This window comes from Macaca nemestrina, chromosome 1 (assembly GCF_043159975.1).
Source record: "Macaca nemestrina isolate mMacNem1 chromosome 1, mMacNem.hap1, whole genome shotgun sequence".
In the NCBI taxonomy this organism is placed as follows: domain Eukaryota; kingdom Metazoa; phylum Chordata; class Mammalia; order Primates; family Cercopithecidae; genus Macaca; species Macaca nemestrina.
This window is the reverse complement of record NC_092125.1, coordinates 122,685,468-122,709,597: the sequence shown is the minus strand read 5'-3', so window position 1 is coordinate 122,709,597 and position 24,130 is coordinate 122,685,468. Positions and strand designations below refer to the sequence as shown.

The window sequence follows — 24,130 nt, the reverse complement described above, 5'->3', positions numbered from 1 at the left end:
TATAAGAAACATATAATTCAATAGAGGAGCAAAATACATGAATAGATATTTCATAGATGAAGAAATATATATGGCCAGTAAATTTATAAAGAGATATGCAACCTCACTAGTAACCAAGGAAATAAAATATCAAAACCACAGAGACATGCTATTTTATGTCCATTTGATTAAAAAAAGTTATAAAATGTTAGTGACAGGGATCAATAAGATCTCTTATACACTACTGATGAGGTTGTAAATTGCTAACACCACTTTAGAAAACAATTTGACATTATCCTGTGAAACTGGACATTCAATATGACCCTTTTTTTTTTTTTTTCCTAAGAGACAAGGAGGGTTTCACTATATTACCCAGGCTGACCTCCTGGGCTCAAGTGATCTGTCCACCTTAGCCTCCTGAGTAGCTGGGATTACAGGCCAGCTTCAATATAACTTTTTAATCCAGTAATTCCACTCCTAGGTATCCTTCACCTCCCACCTCTCCATCCTATCCCAGGGGAATTCTTGCATGTGTGCCTCAGGACATATGAATAAGAATCTTCATCATAGCACTGTGTTAGGCCATTCTGCGTTGCTATAAAGGAATACACAAGACTGGGGTAATTTATAAAGAAAAGAGGTTTTAACTGGCTCACAGTTCTGCAGGCTGTACAGGAAGCATGGTGCTGACATCTGCTCAGCTTCTGGTGAGGCCTTGGGCTGCTTACAATCATGGCAGAAGGCAAAGGGGGAGCCAGCATATCACATAGTGAGAGTGGGAGTGAGAGAGAGTGGAGTGGCATTTACTTTTAAACAACCAGAACTCTGGAGAACTCACTCACTATCACAAGGACAGCACCAAGCCATGAAGGATCCTCCCCCATGATCCAAATGCCTCTTGCCAGGCCCCACCACCGACACTGAAGATAACATTTCAACATGAGATTAGAGGGGACAACATTCAAACTATATCAAGCACTCTTCAAAATAGCACAAAAAGTAGAAAATATTCATAGCCCAAATCAAAAGAAGAATGGATATATACGTAGTAGTATATTCAATATAATGGAATATTTTACAACAATGGAAATAACTATAGCTACTATGTATGATAACATGGAAGAATCATAGTAACACAAAAAATAAAAAATGGAAATCTCAGAAAATTATGTATAGTATGTTGTTCGAATACAAGTTTGTATAAAGTTCAAAAACAACCAAAATGAAAATAATATACTTTTAAAGTATGTGTGTGCACACATGTGCAAGCACACACACATATGAATTGTTTAAAATTCTTTTAAAAATTCTTTTACAAGGCAAGGATTGTTAAATGCTATATTCAGGATATCTATGAAGGTGGGCAGTAGACAGGATAGAGGAGCAGCATTTAGGTAGATGTAAATTACTAATTTTCTATTTATTTGAGTGCTGGATTGAGTGCTGGGTTCATGGATATTCATTATGTTATTAATAAATAATAATGTTGAAGGGCCCATATATGGACCATTGATGATTATATACCATGAATTAAGGATTACTATTAATCCAATTCTATGTACTCAAGTTCAAAAAGAAAATATATTAATAATAGCAATCAATTATATAGTGCTTACCATGTGCCAGGCACTGTTCTAAGTTTTTTATATGGTTTAACCCATTTAACCTCCCCAGTGAGGAGAAAACCAAGGCCCAGAGAGGTTACCAGTAACTCGTCTGAGGCCCATAGCAGAGCTGGGATTTAATCCAGGCTGGCAGGCTCCAGAGTCTGTACTCTTAATCATTACACCTATAAGGTGTCTAAATAAATAAAAGAGATAATTATATTAGGACTTAGTCATGAAGAAGTTATAGCAGAGTGCTTTCTATAAAAATATGAAGGGAGAAACCACATGGACGGCTCTGTAAGGATACTAAAACCCCCTGAATTGTATTACTTTGGATGGGTAAACTTTATGGTATATAAATTACATCTTAATAAAGCTGTTAAAAAAAAAAACCTCACAGACCACAAATAGTGATTTTGTAACACAAACTGGTCCTGAATGACTGTTTGCTACTTTTGGGATTTAATATTTGCCTAAGGGTAAAAAGATACACTTTTTCTGCAGACCAAACAAAATAAACCTCACTGTCAAGACACTACTCACTTTATGGAGGAAGATGAAATAGAAAATTTTAATCTGCTATTATCGGTGGGAAAAATTTTTCAATTCCCAGCTTTAGCCTCTTTTTTGCATCTGCCAGGAAATTGGATGGCTCTCAACTCCGAAGATAGATTTTATATTGCAGTTGTAATTGTGTGTATATTGAGGATACACAAACAATAAAACCTAGGAAAGATGAGGGTGGAAAGAAGACATTTGACTGAAAACATACACATAAGTTTAAGATGCCAGTATGTTTTCAATCTTTATTAAGCTTAATTTATATACCATAAAGTTTATGCATTTAGAGTATACAATTCTAAAGTTAGCTGGGTGTGGTTGTGCATACCTGTATCCCAGCTACTTCAGAGGGTGAGGCAGGAGAATCCCCTCAACCCGGGAGATGGAGGCTTCAGTGAGTCAAGATTGCACCACTGCACTCCAGCCTAAGCAACTGAGCAACACTCCATCAAATAAATAAATAAATAAAATAAAGTATACAATTCAGTGGTTTTTTAGTATCCTTACAGAGCTGCTCTGATGCTCAGGGAATCTGCTGGTAACTTAACTCTGTTTTCTTTTTTTTTTTTTTTGAGACGGAGTCTTGATCTGTCCTCCAGGCTGGAGTGCTATGGTGCCATTTCAGCTCATTGCAACCTCTGTTTCCTGGGTTCAAGCGATTTTCCTGCCTTAGCCTCCCCAGTAGCTGGGATCACAGGCATCTGCTACCACACCTGGCTAATTTTTGTATTTTTAGTAGAGACACAGGGTGGGGTTTCACCATATTGGCCATGCTGATCTCCAACTCCTGACCTCAAGTGATACACCTGTCTTGGTCTCCCAAAGTGCTGGGATTACAGGCGTAAGCCACTTTGTCCAGCCCTGTTTTCATGACCACTGAAGATCCTCCTCACCTAGGTCAGCTCTCCTCACAAATCTGGCCATTGATCACAAAGAGATCAAATGAAAGCTCGGGTTGCACCTTAACAATTCCATCATCAACAGCAAAAGAAGGGTTCAAAGTCCTGGCCAACTGAACCGTGGGTCACTTTTATCCACTTTTACACATGTGCCCTCTCTAAAGCACATATGTAAACCGAGGATAAAACCTAACTTGGTTGGGTACAGTGGCTCACATCTGTAATCCCAGTGCTTTGGGGAGGCTGAGATAGGAGGATCACTTGAGGCCAGGAGTTTGAAATAAGCCTGGGCAACATGGCTAGACCCCATTGCTACAAAAAATTTAAAAATTAGCTGAGTGTGGTGGTGTGTGCCTGTGGTCCTACCTACATGGGAGGCTGAACTGGGAAGATTGCTTGAGCCCAGGAATTTGAGGTTGCAGTGAGTTTTGACTGCACCATTACACTCCAGCCTGGGTGACAGAGCAAGTCCCTGTCTCTAAAACTAAAACTAAAACAAAACAAAACAACAAAAAAGAAAAAAAAGAAAAGAAAAAACTCACTAAGCAGCTTTATGCTTTAAAGCAGGAGTTCCCAGCCCCCAGGCTGTGGACCAGTAATGGTCAGTTGCCTGTTAGGACATGGCTGCACAGCAGGTGAGGGGCAGGGGAGGGAGCATTACTGCCTGAGCTCCACCTCCTGACAGATCAGCAGAGGCACTAGATTCTCAGAGGAGGGCTAACCCTATTGTGAACGGAGTATGTGAGGGATGTCGGTTGTGTGTTCCTTATGAGAATCTAATGCCTGATGATCTGAGGTGGCACAGTTCCATGAAACTGGTCCCTGGTGCCAAAAAGATTGGGGACCACTGCTTTAAAGAACACAAAGGATTTTCAGGTAGTATCTGCTGGGAGCCAGGGAAGGGGGTAATTTTGGGGGCAAGAATACAAAGGAAATGAAAACAAATCATTTAACTACAGCATGGATCCAACTTATGTCATTATTCAGTTGTTGTGGAAACACACACACATGTACACACATACACATCACAGACAATATTTTGGCTGTTACTGTAATAGAATCTAGGCCTTTTCCATCTAAGCATAAAACTTACTAGCCCTCTTGGCTCCAGGCAGATTTTCAGTCCCCCTCGGCAAGCCTTTGTACTATAGCCAGCCGCGGGCAGTAGCTTCCATCAAGCTCTCCGGTATTTGAAGTGGCAAGCCACTAAGCTTGGCATGCCTCTGGTGCATGTTCACACAGACTGGGTGTCTGCTTGTCTCCCTGAATTATTTCTCTCAAATCTTGTGCTCCCTCAACCCCTATCATGAGGTCTGGAAAACTACTGATTTGGTCATTATCTTTTTCTTTGATCAGTGAGTCACCTTAGCAGGTCAATTTAGGTTAAAAAGTCACTCTAGTGCCTGGTTTATTATCTCGATTGGCTGTTATATTGAGTAATTAGATAATGGCTTAACTTCAATTTCCATTTGTGGTCTATTAATATAACCTTGAAACATTTAAACCCAGGTAAAACTTTTTATTTCATGCTTTTACAAATAATATGTTCATGTATTTTTTATCCTCCAGCATCCAGATTTTTATCTTTAAATACCATTTCCCACTAAAAGGAACCAGAGCTCTCTGGAGAAATGGCTGACTCCACAACTGGGGCAGGAAATGTATATCAGGTAAGTCTGGAAGAAAACAATGGAGAAAGGAAGAGTGGGAAGAGTGATGCAGATGAAACAAGATTGACATGATTTGATAATTGTTGAAGTAGGGTGTTGGGTACACGTGGGAGTTCTTTATTCTTTTATGTATTTTAAACTTTTTCCATAAAAATAGTTTAAGGAAAGTTAAAAATGTTATTTTCTAAACTGAAGGAGTAATAGCGCGCCCTTTGTAGAAACAAAAGATTTCTACAAAGAAAAGTGAAGTCTCCCTCCGACTCCAGATCCTTACACCCCTCCTCAGGGCAATCCTAGGAACAATTTCCCACGTAGTTGTCAAGAAAGTTTCCACGAAAATATTTTTAAATGTACATACTCATAAAATACAAATATTTTTAAAACCACAAATGGTAGCGTATTATACACGTTATTTTATGCCTTCTGAAGTTTTATTTCCTATTTTAATACAATGAATATGTCTACACATTACAATATTGTGGATTTTTATGCTTTACAATTGAGCTTCTTCCTTCAAGTTTCTTTGATTTATTCAAGAGATAAAAGGCCTACAGCTTCATATTCCTCAGGATTATTTACAAAAAGAAGGATGGCTCAGCCAAGGCTAAATTTAGGTTACAGTTCCTAATATTAACAGTTTTCAAGTTTAGGTTTCAGCTTTTGGGACATTATTGTTACCCTGAAAAATGTCATGTTTAAAAACACCTCACACCTCTACTATAGATTGGATCTTGGGAAATAGGGTTGAGGACGGGATCAATATAACCTCCGCCCCGGCGCATACCCGGGAGAGCTGCAGACGGTCTAAAGGATGTGGTGACCTCAGCGCTGCGTCCCTGCAGCAACCGGCGAGTGCTGGGGCACAGGCCATATCCCCCTAAGCTCGGCATCGCCTGCACCTCTCACAGGTGCTCTGTCCGCCACAGTAACGCTCTATGGAAATTAAAGTTGTAAGGCGAACGACAGAAGGAGCCAAACGAGGTGGATCCGGAGCGGCCACAAGGTGCCTGTGCTGCTGGCTTTTAACACACAAAAAGAGGAGTGCCAAGGAATACAAGAAGCCACAGGGGGAATAAAAAGCGACATATCTGCATGGAGCCTAAATTTCGCTCGATGATTTTCAGGGAAGAAGCATTACATATTAAAAACAAACATTGCTATTTTACGGGAATACCGGATTTAAAAATCCACACAGATTCGCAACATAAAACAGGCAGCCCAAAGACACGTCCGCGGTGTCCTGACAGTTCCGGCTCCGCCCGCGGGCCACGAGGCGGGGATCGACGGTCACTCCCCTCGGTTGCCCAGAGTACTTGGGCGGCAACGGGGAGCGCCGGGGGGAGACAAGCTCCTGGGCTAGGGCTGCGTCTTAGCCACCTTGCTTAGCTCTCGAGGTCCCGCGTGTTACGTGTTAGCACCGCCCTGGGGCGTCAGCGTGACCCGGGGCTGCAGGAACCGTGAACTCCCTGCCCCGCGGGCCCAGGTGACCGCGGGCATCGCTCTCCCGCGCGCGGGGGGCGGGGCTTCCCCCGGCTGTACACTCAGCTACCACAGCGACATAAGATGGTGTCCGCTAGGCGTCCCAGGACGGCTTCCTAAGGGACTGGAGGGCCCCGACAGCCGGAGAGTCTGCCCCGCCCCTTGGCCGGCACAGATAGGACGGCGGGGAGCTCAGAAGTTTCGAACTCCAAGGGCCGAAGCACAGCCAAATACCCCACGGAACTTAACAAATGTTTGTGGGGAGAACGCCAAAAACGCGGGGAGGCGGGGCTGGCGCACAGTCACCCTCTCGCGACATCTAAGTGACGTCGCATAGCAAGCACGTGTTCTAGTCTTTCACCTTCAGTCAGCCTCCTCCGTTATATGGGCCTACCCCTTTAAGCGAGTGATGGACAGTTACTTCAGCCTATCAACTTCCTTGCAGACATCCAATCAGATTTAAACTTCTTTTAGCCGCCGGAGGAGTTGGAAAAAGGGGGTCGAAAGAGGGAGCTCACCGTCTCTCGCGATATCGCTGTGAGCCTGCCTCTCGAAAAAACGCCGAAACTTGGCCCCACCTCCCAAATAGTGGTTTAAAGGACGGGTTTATAAGCCAATGAAAGGGATGAGGAGGCGGGGTTGCTGCTTTCACTGAGCAAGAAGTACCGTTACAGGGCAGACTTTTTGTCCAATCAACACAGCTACACTTTGGGTCACGTGACCGCAGAGTGCGAGGGGCGGAGCTACAGCCTGGCGCGAGGAACCGTTAAGATAGACAACAAATGTAACCAATGAGGTACTCTGACTAGGGAGTTGGGAACCCAATAACAGTGGTTGGGCGGGCGCCTTCCTGGAGCGCGGGGAGATGTAAAGATAGACAAATAATTTTCCCAATGAGACTGTAGAAGAGAGAGCTAATTGGCCAATGAGGACTGCGGGGCGGGACCCTGTGCCGCGGCGGAGTCCAAGATGGCGGCGTGCGGTTCCGCTGTGTGAAACGAGCGCGGGGCGGCGGGTTGATCAGCTCCGCGGAGACGACCTCCGAGGACCCGCAACAATGAAGGGAAAAGAGCGCTCGCCAGTCAAGGCCAAACGCTCCCGTGGTGGTGAGGACTCGACTTCTCGCGGAGAGCGGAGCAAGAAGTTAGGGGGCTCTGGTGGCAGCAATGGGAGCAGCAGCGGAAAGACCGATAGCGGCGGCGGGTCGCGGCGGAGTCTCCACCTGGACAAGTCCAGCAGTCGAGGTGGCAGCCGCGAGTATGACACCGGTGGGGGCAGCTCCAGTAGCCGCTTGCATAGTTATAGCTCCCCGAGCACCAAAAATTCTTCGGGCGGGGGCGAGTCGCGCAGCAGCTCCCGGGGTGGAGGCGGGGAGTCACGTTCCTCTGGGGCCGCCTCCTCAGCTCCCGGCGGCGGGGACGGCGCGGAATACAAGACTCTGAAGATAAGCGAGTTGGGGTCCCAGCTTAGTGACGAAGCGGTGGAGGACGGCCTGTTTCATGAGTTCAAACGTTTCGGTGATGTAAGTGTCAAAATCAGTCATCTGTCGGGTTCTGGCAGCGGGGATGAGCGGGTAGCCTTTGTGAACTTCCGGCGGCCAGAGGACGCGCGGGCGGCCAAGCATGCCAGAGGCCGCCTGGTGCTCTATGACCGGCCTCTGAAGATAGAAGCTGTGTATGTGAGCCGGCGCCGCAGCCGCTCCCCTTTAGACAAAGATACTTATCCTCCTTCAGCCAGCGTGGTCGGGGCCTCTGTAGGTGGTCACCGGCACCCCCCTGGAGGTGGTGGAGGCCAGAGATCACTTTCCCCTGGTGGCGCTGCTTTAGGATACAGAGACTACCGGCTGCAGCAGTTGGCTCTTGGCCGCCTGCCCCCTCCACCTCCGCCACCATTGCCTCGAGAGCTGGAGAGAGAAAGAGACTACCCGTTCTATGAGAGAGTGCGCCCTGCATACAGTCTTGAGCCAAGGGTGGGAGCTGGAGCAGGTGCTGCTCCTTTCAGAGAAGTGGATGAGATTTCACCCGAGGATGATCAGCGAGCTAACCGGACGCTTTTCTTGGGCAACCTAGACATCACTGTAACGGAGAATGATCTAAGAAGGGCGTTTGATCGCTTTGGAGTCATCACAGAAGTAGATATCAAGAGGCCTTCTCGCGGCCAGACTAGTACTTACGGCTTTCTCAAATTTGAGAACTTAGATATGTCTCACCGGGCCAAATTAGCAATGTCCGGCAAAATTATAATTCGGAATCCTATCAAAATTGGTTATGGTAAAGCTACACCCACCACCCGCCTCTGGGTGGGAGGCCTGGGACCTTGGGTTCCTCTTGCTGCCCTGGCACGAGAATTTGATCGATTTGGCACCATACGCACCATAGACTACCGAAAAGGTGATAGTTGGGCATATATCCAGTATGAAAGCCTGGATGCAGCGCATGCTGCCTGGACCCATATGCGGGGCTTCCCACTTGGTGGCCCAGATCGACGCCTTAGAGTAGACTTTGCCGACACCGAACATCGTTACCAGCAGCAGTATCTGCAGCCTCTGCCCTTGACTCATTATGAGCTGGTGACAGATGCTTTTGGACATCGGGCACCTGACCCTTTGAGGGGTGCTCGGGATAGGACACCACCCTTACTATACAGAGATCGTGATAGGGACCTTTATCCTGACTCTGATTGGGTGCCACCCCCACCCCCAGTCCGAGAACGCAGCACTCGGACTGCAGCTACTTCTGTGCCTGCTTACGAGCCACTGGATAGCCTTGATCGCAGGCGGGATGGTTGGTCCTTGGACCGGGACAGAGGTGATCGAGATCTGCCCAGCAGCAGAGACCAGCCTAGGAAGCGAAGGCTGCCTGAGGAGAGTGGAGGACGTCATCTGGATAGGTCTCCTGAGAGTGACCGCCCACGAAAACGTCACTGCGCTCCTTCTCCTGACCGCAGTCCAGAATTGAGCAGTAGCCGGGATCGTTACAACAGCGACAATGATCGATCTTCCCGTCTTCTCTTGGAAAGGCCCTCTCCAATCAGAGACAGACGAGGTAGTTTGGAGAAGAGCCAGGGTGACAAGCGAGACCGTAAAAACTCTGCATCAGCTGAACGAGATAGGAAGCACCGGACAACTGCTCCCACTGAGGGAAAAAGCCCTCTGAAAAAAGAAGACCGCTCTGATGGGAGTGCACCTAGCACCAGCACTGCTTCCTGCAAGCTGAAGTCCCCGTCCCAGAAACAGGATGGGGGGACAGCCCCTGCGGCAGCAGCCTCTCCCAAACTCTGTTTGGCCTGGCAGGGCATGCTTCTACTGAAGAACAGCAACTTTCCTTCCAACATGCATCTGTTGCAGGGTGACCTCCAAGTGGCTAGTAGTCTTCTTGTGGAGGGTTCAACTGGAGGCAAAGTGGCCCAGCTCAAGATCACTCAGCGTCTCCGTTTGGACCAGCCCAAGTTGGATGAAGTAACTCGACGCATCAAAGTAGCAGGGCCCAATGGTTATGCCATTCTTCTGGCTGTGCCTGGAAGTTCTGACAGCCGGTCCTCCTCTTCCTCAGCTGCATCAGACACTGCCACTTCTACTCAGAGGCCACTTAGGAACCTTGTGTCCTATTTAAAGCAAAAGCAGGCAGCCGGGGTGATCAGCCTCCCTGTGGGGGGCAACAAAGACAAGGAAAACACCGGGGTCCTTCATGCCTTCCCACCTTGTGAGTTCTCCCAGCAGTTCCTGGATTCCCCTGCCAAGGCACTGGCCAAATCTGAAGAAGATTACCTGGTCATGATCATTGTCCGTGGTGCGTCCTAAAGTCCATGTGTAACTTGTATTTACTACTTTGACATGGTTCCTGTTTTGTGATGTGTAATGGGATACAGCATCAGATGCAATTTTCTTTTTAGTTGTTAGTTGTAGCATTTTCTTTTTTATATTTTTATAAACGTCTTTAAAATAGAAATCAGGACAGTTTAGCTATTTTTTTGTTTGTTTAGCTATTATTTTAAGTGAAAGGGATGCCCTAAAGGTAGCAGGCAGACAGATTTGCTTTAATTAGGAGTTCCCACCCTTATGAGTAATTTTTTTCCTCTATTCAGTTTTTTTTTTTTTTAATCTTGAGCCTAAAAAATCCTCTGAGTTACAAAACCAAAACTTTGAAAAGTCAGAATTTGGAGAAAGGAGTCCACTGACCATACAAAGAGAGTAATAGCCACCTAAAAATGACTTGATTGGTGTGTAGGTAGATAATTCTTTTACCAGAAATGTGTGTGACTGAAATTTGATCAGGGATCTCAAAGGTATGCTGGTAAATTGTTTAGCAATGTAATTATTTTAATCAGGTATTTGAATATTTCTTAAGATACAGTTTATTCCCAGAGAGTTTGCTTTAACATGCATTTTTAAAATCATTTGTTCTAGAGTTCTGTATCCCGTGTATGCACTTTTGGTTTGTAGCAGTAACTGTTCAGTAAAAATTAAGGACTATGTTACAAACCATATATGTCTTATGCTTACACTAGTATGCAAGAAGTGAGTAGGTGCTTTTAAAATCAGAATTCTTTGGTCAGTTATTGGTGTGTGGTGATGTTTTTACTGACTTTTTCAGAGAGGTGTAGCAGGTACAGTTCTAATTGTGCATATTTCAAAACTGTTCTTCATCAAAGATGAGTTTTTGATTTTGTATCCATTCAAATTTCTGGTTTCAATAATAGAAAGAAGAGTTGTCTGCAGGCTCGTAGTCATCTTTTATTTCAGTGGGCATTTAAAGCAGCCATATTTGGATTGCAGACTTTCTTAAAAAGTCATCATAAAATGCCTTTGACATGCTCTCTTAAAATTTTGCTTGTCTTTTTATTTTCATATTTAAACAGTAGTGACATTACATTATTGGAAATGTTTTGAACATTTTGGAAATTTTATGTTTAGTATTCTCACTGCTGTCCAGCTACGGAATTGAAATGTCAGTGTAGGAAAATCTTTTTTTATTGTTTTATTTTCCCAGACACCTGGAATTAATACAGGATCATTTAACTTACCCTCACAGTTTTTTTTTTTCAAAGGTGATAATGACATCAACCTCTGGTTCTCAACAAGGACTTTTGCTGCTTAACAGTAATGGATTTTTTTTTTTTTTTTTTTTTTTTTTTTTTTTTAAATCTATCCCCTCTGTCCCACCCCTAATTTGTCAGGTCATTAGTAAGTATATTTTTCTCCCTTGATTTAAATGCTGAAGACTTCAGCTAAGGCCCTTGATATTTAATTATGATTAGAGACTTTTGGACCTTCTGGATCATGGTCATGTTTCTGTTCTGTGAAAGTGACTTAACTTGAAGCCTGGCAGAACCCAACTGTTTTCTTTCTGTTATCAAAGCTGGAAGTTTTGAAATAGCACCAATAATAACCCAGGGAAATGTCATGTAATTTTTATTTTCCATTATGACAGGTGTCTAATGCATGTCAGCACGAAAGTGTCATCACTGCTGTGTCATCCCTCTTGGTTTTCACTATGCATTTATAATTTTTTTAAGTTTGCAGGTTTTGTGGGGTTTTTTTTGTTTGTTTCTTTTTAAACTGGAAAAACTAGCCATTTTGAGAGAAGGAGGGTTCTAGGCTATGAGCATGAAGGTCCTTGTACCTCTTAGGAAAATACTATGCTTCTTGCTTTCAAAAAGCAGTGCTTGGTTTGGAGTAGACACCTGTTCAGAAACTAATGCAAGTGTGAAGTCTGTGCATACATGGGCTCATAGTATAATTTGTGGCCAGCTACATTTTTCCAGTTTAAATAATCTCACTAACCATTAACTTTTGAGTATCTTTTGTTGAGATAAGTTGGACAAATGATTTTGCTCTTTTGGAGAGTGAAGTCCATGACATCTAATTTTACTATCATCCAAAATGTGTGTTTTATTTCTTTTCTTTTTCTTTCTTTTTTTTTTTTTTTTTTTTTGTTAGTGTGACAGCTTACAGAAGAGTACTATGGTTTTGCTCCATGTTTGTTTGAATCTTTACCTGACATTGCTACTTTTGTTAGGTCTGGGCAATTTGTGCTTCAGTGTTTTTGAAACAATGGCTTGATACCATTTCTAAATGTATGTATTATAAAAAACTAATTATGTTTAGTTGGTCATTACCTACGAGTGCCATAGTCCACATGAACCGCTTATTTGTACTGCCTATTCTTTTGTGCGGGTTCATAATATCCATAAAGTATCTAGTTAAACCTTAAGAATTCGAATGAAAACAAAAGTCTACAACTGGTTCTACTTCTCATTAGCCAGGATTTAATAATCCCAACGTTGGATGTTCTTTGTAACAACCAATTTTTTTCTTTTTTCTTTAATTATTTTAATGTAGTTGATTTTTCTGAAACTCAGTTAAAATGAATGGAAAGAAAACTTCAGGATATCATTTAATGACTATTAAGTATTATTGGTAAAAATGTGAAGATAAGACTTTTAGATCACAGCTTCCAATTTTATGGGAAATTAAGCAATCAATACCTAGCCAATAGTTCTGCTTAACTTACTGGTTAAGTATTTTGTTGGGATTCCTGTAAATAATTTTTCACACAAAGTTTTAAATTCCTGGTGTACTTTGACTCTCAACTGAGAGTGGATAGAGTTTTTCTTTTGAGGATTACATCTTAAAATGTCCATCCCCTGACTGGTTATAAGCATTTGTCACCTTTTGAAGGTAAAATATACTCTGGCCCTTCTTGACTCACTTACAGGTCATTTTAGGTCCAGTAGTAAGAGTCAGGTGTTTGGTTTTTGCTTTCAGAGTCAAACATTGTTTAGGTTTATTTAAAAACTATTAGCAGGTTTTCACTGACAATGCTTTTTTAAAAATAAAAAATGTAAGTCCAGTTTTTAAAGACAGATTTTTCATTATGCATATACAGCTTGAACTATAGTTTGGGTCCATATAGGAACCATTCACCAAAAACTCTGGTAACAGAATTAGGAAATCCTCTTGAGAAGAGGGCCTTAATGACCTTTTATGTGAAAAAAATTTTGGAGAGAATTTCTGGACATTTTTTTTCTGTCTCTGCCACAGTGTTTGGTTTTGAGATAGGAGTTAGGTATGAGAACAAGAAGAGAGAAAACATGGCGCTGACCTTGTTACAGTGGTTATAGTGGTGTCCCTAAAGGGAGAAAATGATTTCGGGTAACCACAGTGAAATGTTAAGCTTAATGAAGAGTTTTATATGTATGGTTTAAAACAGAGTTGAAAAGTGAGAGTCCTGAAGTGTTCTTTGGCTGTTTAACAATTATTTGTATGAGTGTTTTCTTAAAATAATGGCTGTTGTCTTTGGTAACATAGATGAGGGTGGATTTTTAAATGGCTTTGTATCGACCCCTTTCTACAATAATGGAGTAGTCTGTGTTGCTCCATATAAATTACAGAACGAAAATAGATGGGGCAAAAGTTTGACTAAACTTCACCTTTTTATAGTTTCACTTTTTAAGTTATATTTAGAATATATTGATAGATTATAAATTGATTGTGAAACTTTTTTCTGAATTTTTTCGACATGTTTTACTCAGTTACATGAGTATAAAGGATATTTTCAGTCCTGTTATCTTCAATTGCAGTCTTTAAAAAAACCCACCCTATTGTTCTACTTGTTATATGTCTATTCATACAGTAAATTCATTTCAAGGTTTATGCCAGTGGGTATTATTGGTGCTTTTTGAAGTTGAGGTGAACCATCCAGGAAGGTCTTGTTAATGTTATGTTCATCTATAATGGCATAGGGGAAATATATATATTTTTAATATTGTAAACATTTGTACTGAATAACCTTTTTTTCCCCCCCTCCGCAAGCAAAACTGGTTGAACAGCGGATGAAGATATGGAATTCAAAGCTCTAATGGACCTTTTTGAAGAGAAGTTGTGGCTTATGTGGAGTTTACATGGGCCTCTGATGGAAGAAAGCTAATCTGTTTAGTATTTGTGCATTTTACTAAAATGGCAGCTTAAAGTTGTGTATCTGCTATTGTGATGCCAATGCCGGTGTTTTAAGTGGAAAAAAAAATGACCTCTTTGCTTTGTGCTGTGTACACAAGATTTCTGGAAAAGTAAAGAAAAACCCTTTTTATGGCTCACACAGCTTAAGAGTAGCTGTCTCTCAAACGTGCGCTCACAGTTGAGCTGCTTTTGTTTTATTCTAAATAAATTGTTTCTTTTGAGGAAAATGTTTTTCTGCCTGGAAGTGAATTGACGGCAAACCTTTGACCCCTTTGTTTGCAGCCGAGGGGGTACTTGCTGCTGCTCAGATCTTGTATGTCTTGAGCAAGAAGCAGGGAGACCATCAATTTCATTTTGACTATCACGGTGTGTCAATTCTGAAGGATCACTAGTGTTACTGTTGACCCCCTTTGTTTGCAGTGAAGGGGATCATTTGCTTCTCGGTTCTCAACGTGATGAGGAAATGGTGCTGTTTGCTGGCACGCAAGAAGCCGGGGCAGGCACCCTAAGCCTCACCACAGTGCCTGAGTCGGGGGCTTTTGCTGGTTTGAAGAGCTGGAGTTGCTGAAATTTAAGTTTTGATTTATTTTGTTCACCCATCACGTTTGGCCTTAGTTTCATTTTTAATTTGAAGAAAAGTTTGAAATTGCTTTATCTTGCACTTAACATTTGCACCAAATTGCCAAAAGAAGGAGAAATACTCCGTTTGCTTTTTAAATGTTAATGATGATGTTAATAAAGCCTTTCCTGACACATTTGAGGAGCTCCTCCGTCTCCAGGGGCTTCTTACCAGAGTTATGCAGTGATGGGTTTAGTTCTGAATGGATGAAGAGTTCCTGAGAGCTAGCGTTTGTAATTAGAACCGTTACTTGGTATCTGTGCCTTATTTGACCTTTGGTTCTACATGCCTTGGATGTGCATGCACCGTGACGGTTTCATAGGTACGAACGCACACTCAGGCCCAGTCACTTCGGTTGGTAGTACAGATTGTGAGGAAAAAGATGGAGGCATCCTTAAGGAGGAAAAATGTTTGCCTTTAGTTCCTGCATTATCCTGTACAGGGGCTCCTGAGTTTTGGAAGCCTGTTCCCAGTACAGGAGAACAACTCCCCTGTTTGCAGCAGCAGACTTCGGTGCACAGTGACAACGCTGGAGTTCAAGAGGAAGCCAGCAATGCTGCACCATTGGCTTCAGACACCATTGTTGTTGTTTGCCAGTTTTAAACTTAACTAGTTGCAGACGAAGACCACCTTGAAATGCAGGCTTGTTGGGCTTGTTTTGAATTTTAACCTCGGATGGAAGAGCCCTAGTGCTGTCTGTCTCCATGCGGGATGATGATTGCTAGGCAACAGGTGATTATCAACAAAGGATGCCACAGTTATACTCTGCAAGGTGGTGTTCCAGTGGCAAACAGCTGTATAAACTCTTGTAAACAGGTAAGAGGGTTTTTAGAGGTCAAAATGCATTATAATTAATAGGGTGAGGGCTTTTAATGTTTTGGGTCTGTTTCTCTAGATGGAAGCCTTAAGGCACTCTGCTGCCATTACTAACTTCCTTCACCGAAGTGTCATATTTCAGGTCAGAACTTCTGTTTTACTTGATATTTTTCTTTTTAAGTTTATTTTTAACATTAAAAAAATACTTTTAATGTGGCAGCCAAAGTTTTAAGATCTTGGTTATGGATTTGGAACCTATAGTCTTGATGTCCTTTAAAATTTGACATTTGCTGTTAACCTTGGCCTTTACCCTTAGTCATGATTTAATGATGCAGGAGGACTTACTGCTGTAAAAACGTTGCTTATTTACAAATACTGATTTCTAAACTTCAGAGTTAAGACATTACAGTGTGTAACAGCAACAAAAGAAAGTATGCCATCAGATTGTGAATGATACATATTTTAACCAGGATTTTTTTTCTTTCTTTTTTTTGTCCCACAGAGAGATTATAAAATTAGGCAACCTTAACTTTAGGGAAATTAACAAGCAGTGTTGAGAAGTCTGACTTTTGTCTGCCCTTAACATTTTCAGTATCTATTTAGTTTTACCAGCCTTCTGAGCCCTTCTCCCCTACATTAATCAAGTTTGAAGCTTTGGCACTTATCACAAGCACAGCTTTGTTAGTATGTAATACAACTTAGGTTTCCTTGCTTTATTTCAAATGAGATCAAAATTTGTGAATAGAATTGTTATTTTTTCATCTCTTCTGGAAGACATCCAGTATCTAGTAACTACAATAGCTGATCTATACTAGTTAGTTTTTCTACAAGATTGAGCTCCTTGGATTGTTTTGCTAGGCAGCTTATGTACCCATACTTTGATAGAGTAAAAGGGAAAAAATGAAGTACAGTGGAATTTTTCAGGTTCTCAGTGTGTCATAAGAATTTTTAAAACAGCTGGTTATGAGATGATGGCTGCCATCTGAGGCTTTTCTAAATGGTCTCTCCCCTGCATTTCTTTAAACATTTTATACTTGTTGGAAATGTCAGTTTTCAGTGTGTTTTCTTTTTCTTGCTAATTCACACCATGAGGCCGCTGAGTGGTTTTTTCCAGTTAGTAAGCAAATATTTTAAATCACTATGGAGATTTAGAAAGATTATGTTACACTTTCTACATATTTCTATATGTCTGGTATCTTTTTAAAGTTTCAAGCTTCATCTCTCTAGTAAGAACAAGAAAAAAAGTTGCAGACAGGGCATTTGTTTATTTGTATATAAAGCCATGTCATAAATAATGGGAAGGTACACAGCATGACAATTTTTTGAAATTACTCATGAAATCATTTTATTTATTCCCAGCTGCACTGTGGAAAAAAGTTAACTGGATTGAGTGTTAGATTCAGTGTTCTGGTTTTATAAATTGGAAACTTCCCTTTTGAAGTATTTGTGTGGTTTCCCAGTGTCCTTCATATGATCTAAATTTAGGGTTCTGTAAAGGAACTGCTTCCAGGAACACCTCCAAATTGACTTGGGCTCAACTTGAAAAGCTTTGTTGTTAGTACTAAAATTGAAAATGAGGATTACCCTGATTTCAGTAAAAGAACCTAAATTTTATGAATTGTCACTTCCATAGCTTAAGTTGTATAATTGTTTGTAAGCTGTTTATCTGAGGCAATATATTTAGTATTTACAGCTTATAGAACATCTATTTTTCTTTTGACAATAGTATATCTGATTATGGCTTCTGACCATCACCTCTGTCTCCCATTTCAGTTTAGTCTTTTTGAGCTTCCCTGTTTAAAGATCCTTTAACTTAATAACTTGAATTATAATCTAGTTTTAAAATCTTGGCAGAGGAATTTATTGAATAGCAAAATTTCTTCAAACCTCAGACAAGTTTGGTCTTAGCAACCAATAAGTTTTTTTCATCTATCTGTTCTCTTCAGCAACTTGTACTCTTAACTGGAGAAACTATTAAACAGGTGAATAGTTAATTTCTAATGAATTTTTTTTTCCCGTTGCCCAGGCTGGAGTGCAGTGGCATGATCTCAGCTCACTGCAACCTCTGCCTCCCGGGTTCAAGCGATTCTCCTGCCTCAGCCTCCTGAGTAGCTGGGATTATAGGCGTGTGCTGTCACGCCTGGCTGATTTTTTGTAATTTAATAGAGACAGGGTTTCACAATGTTGGCTAGGCTGGTCTCGAACTCCTGGCCTGAAACAATCCTCCCGCCTCAGCCTCCCAAAGTGTTAGGATTACAGGTATGAGCCACTGCGCCCTGCCTCTAATGAATTTTTATAGGTGATATAGGTGTATGAATGAGCATATGAACAGGTTACTTAAAACAGGGATGGTCAAGAAAGGCTTTACAAAAGAATTTGTTAGAGTAGGACATGGAATGGTGGAGAGAGGTTGGGATGGACGTGTCAGGCAGACAAGCATGAGTAAGAATATAGCAGCTTGTGGATTGATGGAAAAGATAAGATGCAAACTGAAGCCTGGAATACTAGTAAAATGGTTGGGTCAACAAAAATAGGGAATCCTGAAGGGTAGGCCCGTTTGAGGGGTGGAGAGTGGAAACAGATCATTTGGGGCACATTGATAGCAGTCATTTATTGACTGTCTACTTCAAGCTAAGGATTCTGCCAAGTACTGTACACACATTGTCTCATTTAAGTCTCACCACAGACCATAATTTGACAGTTTAGTGATAGAGCCACAGTTCTAACCAGGCCTTTGTCCCAGCTAAGCCTCTCTTGGTTACCTACTTGTAGGAATGAGATTAAGGCTGCAAACCTGAAAAAATGGGCAATGGATTTCAAACTATAGTTTATCAACATTGGCAGTACTTGGGAAACGTGCAGGCCCTTGGTACCTCCCCTAGACATTCTGGAATGTGTTAGGACCAGCATGACCTAGGAGTCTTTGTTCTTTTACAAACCCCCCAGGTAATTCTGATATATTCTGTGGTCAGTGGGCCATGTGTTGAGCAACACTGGCCCATAGAGAGTAGAGTACTAAGGTAAACTTAGGATAATGTCATATTTGAGGCATGGGAAGAGAAGATGGTGCTGGAAAAAAGCCTAGATAGGAAAATAAGAATTGTGTTGTCTCAGAACCTGAGAGGGGCTTCTAGAAGATAACTTTACAACCGTTGCAGCAGACAAGGAGAACAAAACTGCAATTGCCATGGAATTTATTACTTAAAATTGCCACTTAAGTAACATAACAGTTTTCTAGTCATGTAATTATTTCTCCAAGAAACTCAATCTAGATTACTATTTAATTTTGCCTCATAACAGTCCTGAAGATGGGCCCCTGTTTTGTTTATGAAATGCTAAAGGGACACCAGAAAAGTTTTGTGACTAACTGAGGGATACACAGCCAGGGACTGATTGAGGTATCTTTGAGTTTTCAGATGGCAATCTAAAAATACTGTGACTATAGTCTTAAAATTGGAAGTGATGCTGGCATTGAGTGTGTACACATGAAACTTATTTCCATTAATGGACCATCACCTATATCTACTACTCCTAAGTTACCAATAGGATTGAGACAAAGGCATTATAGGTAAAGTTTAGTGTATCTTTGTCCTGTAAATGATTATTTATATCTATACTACATTTGTGTTTGATAAGTATAGCCAATGAACTATTCAAATATTTGAGTACATATTATGTATTGGACATTATTCTAGATCTTGGGAGTAAATTTGTGAAGAAAAAAGAGACGTGTTTCTCTTTTCTCATGGAGCTTACAGTCTGGTGGAAGAAAGGAGATGATAAGCTATAAATTAGGGCCTTTAGGCTCCAGATAAAGGTTTGGATTGTATTCTAAATGCTGATTGCTATGGGAAGCCGTTGTAGGTTTTAAGCAGAAAGTGATAGGATTTGATCAAGATTTGACTACCTGTCTGAGGAAAATAATAAATTTCCTTCAAATGCCAAAGAAAATAAGTTATTAACATTTCACAGATTCTCTGTCAGACTGTAAATGTGTTCCTGTTCAGAGATCAGTACTGTTCTTTTATTTAAATACAGTAATAAAGGTTTTATTTCTTTTTAGGGCTCATAATTGTTGACCATCCTGAACTTTCAAAGCAGTCTTCCTTCTGAAGATGCCTCATTTTCTGAACATGCCGCTTTGTATTTTCTGCTTTCAATAAACTGTCGTAACAGTTTCCACTGTAGTCATATATAGACTGATATAACACACTGACCATGCTTTCTATATTTCATAACTTGCAGTTTTTCTAGTGATATTTAACCAAACACCCTTGCTAAAAAATAAATTAGAGGGTCTTTTTGTGAAATGGCTGTTATCCTATGCAAATAAGATACATGTGTGTATATAGTTTTTAAGTGCTGAATTTATCTGACCTTTCTCAGGTAACCAGCAGATTCCTTTTTATCTAGGAAAAGGACTTAATGAAAAATTTTTATGCGTAAGCATAAGTTATTATACCAGTGTCTGCAATATAATTATTATTACAGGCAGAATTAACACTTTGGGTTGCTGTATACATGTATATTTTTGATTACACAGTTTAAGACCTATTGGGAATATTAATGTTTCATAAAATTGATTTGCATTTTAGCATATAGAAATTGACTATCAGGCCAGGTGCGGTGACTCACGCCTGTAATCCCAGCACTGTGGGAGGCCAAGGTGGTTGGATCATGATGTCAGGAGTTTGAGACCAGCTTGGCCAATGTAGTAAAACGTGTCACTACTAAAAATACAAAAAATTAGCTGGGCATGGTGGCACGTGCCTGTAATCCCAGCTACTCAGGAGGCTGAACAGGAGAATTGCTTGAACCCAGGAGGTGGAGGTTGCAGTGAGCTGAGATCACGCCATTGCTCTCCAGCCTGGGTGACAGTGTGATACTCTGTCTGGAAAAAAAAAAAAAAAACATTGCCTATCAGGCTGGGCGCTGAGTCTTGCACCTGTAATTCCAGCACTTTGGGAGGCTGAGGCGGGAGGATTGCTTGAGTCCAGTAGTGCAAGATCGTATATCTTAAAAAAAAAAAAAAAAAAAAAAATTGAGTATCACAAGATTTATGTAGCTCCCAAGATAAGTATCTTTCTTCTTTTTTTTTTTTGGGATGGAGTCTCGCCTGTTGCCCCGGCTGGAGTGCAATGGCGTGATCTTGGCTCACTACAACCTCTGCCTCCTGGGTTCAGGCAATTCTGCCTCAGCCTCTGGAGTAGCTGCGATTACAGGTGTCTGCCACCATGACCGGCTACTTTTTTGTATTTTTAGTAGTGACGGGGTTTCACGATGTTCACCAGGCTAATCTTGAACTCCTGACCTCGTGATCTGCCCGCCTTGGCCTCCCAAAGTGCTGGGATTACAGGCATGAGCCACCGCGCCCAGCCTATGATAAGTATCTTAATATATATGCCATTTGTGTATATTCTTTATGTACAGAAACACTTCAGTAAACTAGACCCCTTAATTGGAATTTTTCTGCATTCTATGGCAGAGGTTCAACTCTGGCTGTACAATGGAATCACTGAGGAACTTTAATACCGATGACTGGGGCCCCCTCTCAGGGATTCATATAAATTGATCTAGATTGAGTGGGTTTCTGCAAAGGCCCAGGTTTGTTTTCATTTTGTTTTAAGTGCTCCCAGGTGATTGTAATGTGCAGTCAGGGCTGAGAACCACTGCTCTAGAGACAAATTTTATACCTACAAACGCACACAATCAGCCTTTTAAGGATTGTTTGAAAATCAAAACACAAAACTTTGAGAATGTAATTTGGGTTCAGTACAGTATGTATATTGCCCAGTCTTCTAGAATCTGTTATTGAAAGTATGGTGCTCAGACCAACAGCATTAGTCTCAGCTGGAAGCTTATTAGAAATGCAGAATTGCAGGGCCTTACCCCAAACCCACTGAATGGAACAAGATCCCCAGGTGATTTGTACATATATTAAAGTTTGAGAAGCAGTACTTTAGATGTAGATATAAATGTTCTGTGTGATAAAAATTGATAATTAGAATCTTCTTCCATGTGCATAGGATTCTCAGATTTGTGCATTAGTCAATGTCATTTACTGTAAAGCATTTTAAAAAATACTTTCAACAAGAAAAGTAGAACAAAAGAGTTCTTATGTAGTGAGCCTCAGGTGACCAGAAAATTACCAGAGGTCTCTGTCACTAAGACAGGGAAAAGGGTTACTATTTTGCCTATCCTAGTTGGTTGGTTCTTGATTACTTTGTGATGCTTTTCTCTTTTCTTGCCTTCCAGTTCTATCCTTGTCACCTCTCTTCATTATGAGATAGAAAATGTTACTTTTTTACAAGTACAGGTGTGAATATTGGAGACACTCTGCTAATAGGTGCCCCAGGATTTAGGAAATTTGGTAGTGGTAGGTTTAGAGCTTTCTGTGAGGGGATAGAAATGGGCAGAATTGAGGAATGGTTCCCAATTGCCTTTGTTTCTTAAGTGTAATATACTAACTTCATAAATCAATTTTCCTTACATAACAAGAATCAAATACCTATTAAAGTACACAGTGACAAATAATGTAGTATTAAGATTCATATGTATTAAAAGGAATGGTTCAGTATGAATGCTCAGAGACAAATAATGTATTAAGATTCATATGTATTAAAAGGAATGGTTCAGTATGAGTGTTGAGATAGTACTCTAAATTGCAGTGTATCAAATTAGGTTCAGGAATGATATTTTTACTTTTTTTTTGAGATGGTGTCTCACTCTTGTCACCCAGACTGGAATGCAGTGGTACAATCTCAGCTCACTGCAACCTCCACCTTCAGGGCTTAAGTGATCCTCCTGTCTCAACTTCCCAAGTATCTGGGAAGCATGACTATAGGTGTGTGTCACACTGGGTAATTTTTGTATTTTTATCAGAGACAGAGTTTCACTATGTCACCCAGGCCGGTCTTGAACTCCTGGACTCAAGCAGTCCACCTGCCTCAGCCTCCCAAAGTGCTAGAAATACAAGCATGAGTCACCGTGCATGGCCAGGAATGACTTTTTTTTTTTTTATTTTTGAGACACAGTCTTGCACTGTCGTTCAGGCTGCAGTGCAGTGGCATAATCTTGGCTCACTGGGCTCACTGCAACCTTCGCCTCCCAGGTTCAGGTGATTATCCTGCCTCAGCCTCCCAAGTAGCTGGGACTACAAGCGCGAGCCACCACGCCTGGATAATTTTTGTATTTTTAGTAGAGATGGGGTTTCGCCGTGTTGGCCAGGCTGTCTTGAACTCCTGACCTCCTGCCTCGGCCTTCCAAAGTGCTAGGATTACAAGCATGAGCCACTGCACCTGGCCTGATACTTTTAATGTGTAAGTTTTTCATACCTAGAGGCACATGAAGAGATAAAAATAATGTTTAAATTTTTATGATAAAAGAATCTCAAATACATTCACCAAGCAACCATGTGGATATCAATTGAAAAATTGCAGTCAGATTATTTCTTAAATCCCACAATTGTAAAATTTCTAAATTGGTATATGTGACTTAGAGGGATTTTTTTTCATCAAGCACAACAACGCCAGCATCTCTAGAAAACTTTTCAAAGATTCATTTGTAATTTATAGATTTATCCTAGAAATGAGAGGTTTTTAGTGGAGACTTAACCTATGTCATCATTTCTCCTGACAAATTGCATTTGTGAAGTTTACTCTTTGCAGTGCTGTAACCTTACTGAAAGTTCATTCCACAAAAGGAATGGATTCATCTGCACTTTAAGGTTTAGTGATTGAAACTACTTTATATTTATAATGTATGAGTGCTTTTTTCATTTAATGTAGTGGTTTAAAAGTGTTTTGGACCTTCAGAGACACCCTCTCTTCTGTTTACTGCTCCTTAATTTTAGTAAAGTCTGAAGCCCTAATAAAAATTTTTTTTAACATGGGGTATTGGATCTCCCTCCTCAATTTTTTTTTAAAGCCAATTTTAAAGGCAGCATTTCTAAGTACAGTAATTGGTTAAACATCTTTTTTCCTCCTGGGTTTCTTTTTAGGAACTACTGACAAAAACCTATAGTCGACTTTGGGATCTGACTTTATTATTCAGCAACTCAAAGATGAGTTCTAATTGGCAGACTTCTGGCACTGGCACTTGTCCTCCTGTTTCTATAGAAACTGGGTTGGAAGTCAGAGCTGCACAAAGGGAAAGGGTAAGTTTCTTTTAATTCCATATTTATAAACCCGTATCTTATTAACTGTGACATGGTGTCAGTTTTCACATAAGAATATACATCCTCGAACTAGAACTCAAATATGTACTACTGATTTTCACTTGAGTGGCAACTGACATCAAGTCACTAAATGTAATAGGAGGGTTTAAATATGGATTTATTTTTCTTGTGACTGACTTCACATTTCTTGAAGCAGTGAACTCAATGTCATAATTCTCACTTTCAGCTATTTTTAATTTGGGGGTCATAAAATTGGTTTTTATTATCTTAGATCTTATTCTGTTGTACTTTTCTGGTAAATGAAAATTGGAAGGACATTTTGAAAGTCTGCATGAATTATAAATTTTGTTGTAGCGAAGTCTCATTC

At 41.0% G+C, this 24,130-nt stretch overlaps 2 protein-coding genes across 11 annotated transcripts in view; one reads left to right on the top strand and one right to left on the bottom strand.

Annotated features, from left to right (window-relative positions):
• The first annotated feature begins 6,999 nt into the window (after nt 1-6,999).
• Nucleotides 7,000-24,130, top strand: part of LOC105479242 (RNA binding motif protein 15) — a 44,887-nt gene continuing 27,756 nt past the window's right edge. For 2 of the 10 annotated variants that reach the window (XM_071097108.1, XM_071096988.1), the window contains exons 1-3: nt 7,000-9,983; nt 14,009-15,587; nt 15,667-23,742. In XM_071097108.1, coding sequence (XP_070953209.1) covers nt 7,121-9,983; nt 14,009-14,055 — 2,910 coding nt within the window. In that variant the 5' untranslated portion in view covers nt 7,000-7,120 and the 3' untranslated portion in view covers nt 14,056-15,587; nt 15,667-23,742. The remainder of the gene's footprint in view (nt 9,984-14,008; nt 15,588-15,666; nt 23,743-24,130) is intronic. The other 8 variants (XM_071097140.1, XM_011737163.2, XM_011737162.2 and 5 more) reach the window with 7 other exon arrangements.
• Nucleotides 22,767-24,130, bottom strand: part of LOC105479243 (solute carrier family 16 member 4) — a 37,384-nt gene continuing 36,020 nt past the window's right edge. Inside the window, exon 9 of the mRNA XM_071097173.1 lies at nt 22,767-22,921. Coding sequence (XP_070953274.1) covers nt 22,782-22,921 — 140 coding nt within the window. The 3' untranslated portion in view covers nt 22,767-22,781. The remainder of the gene's footprint in view (nt 22,922-24,130) is intronic.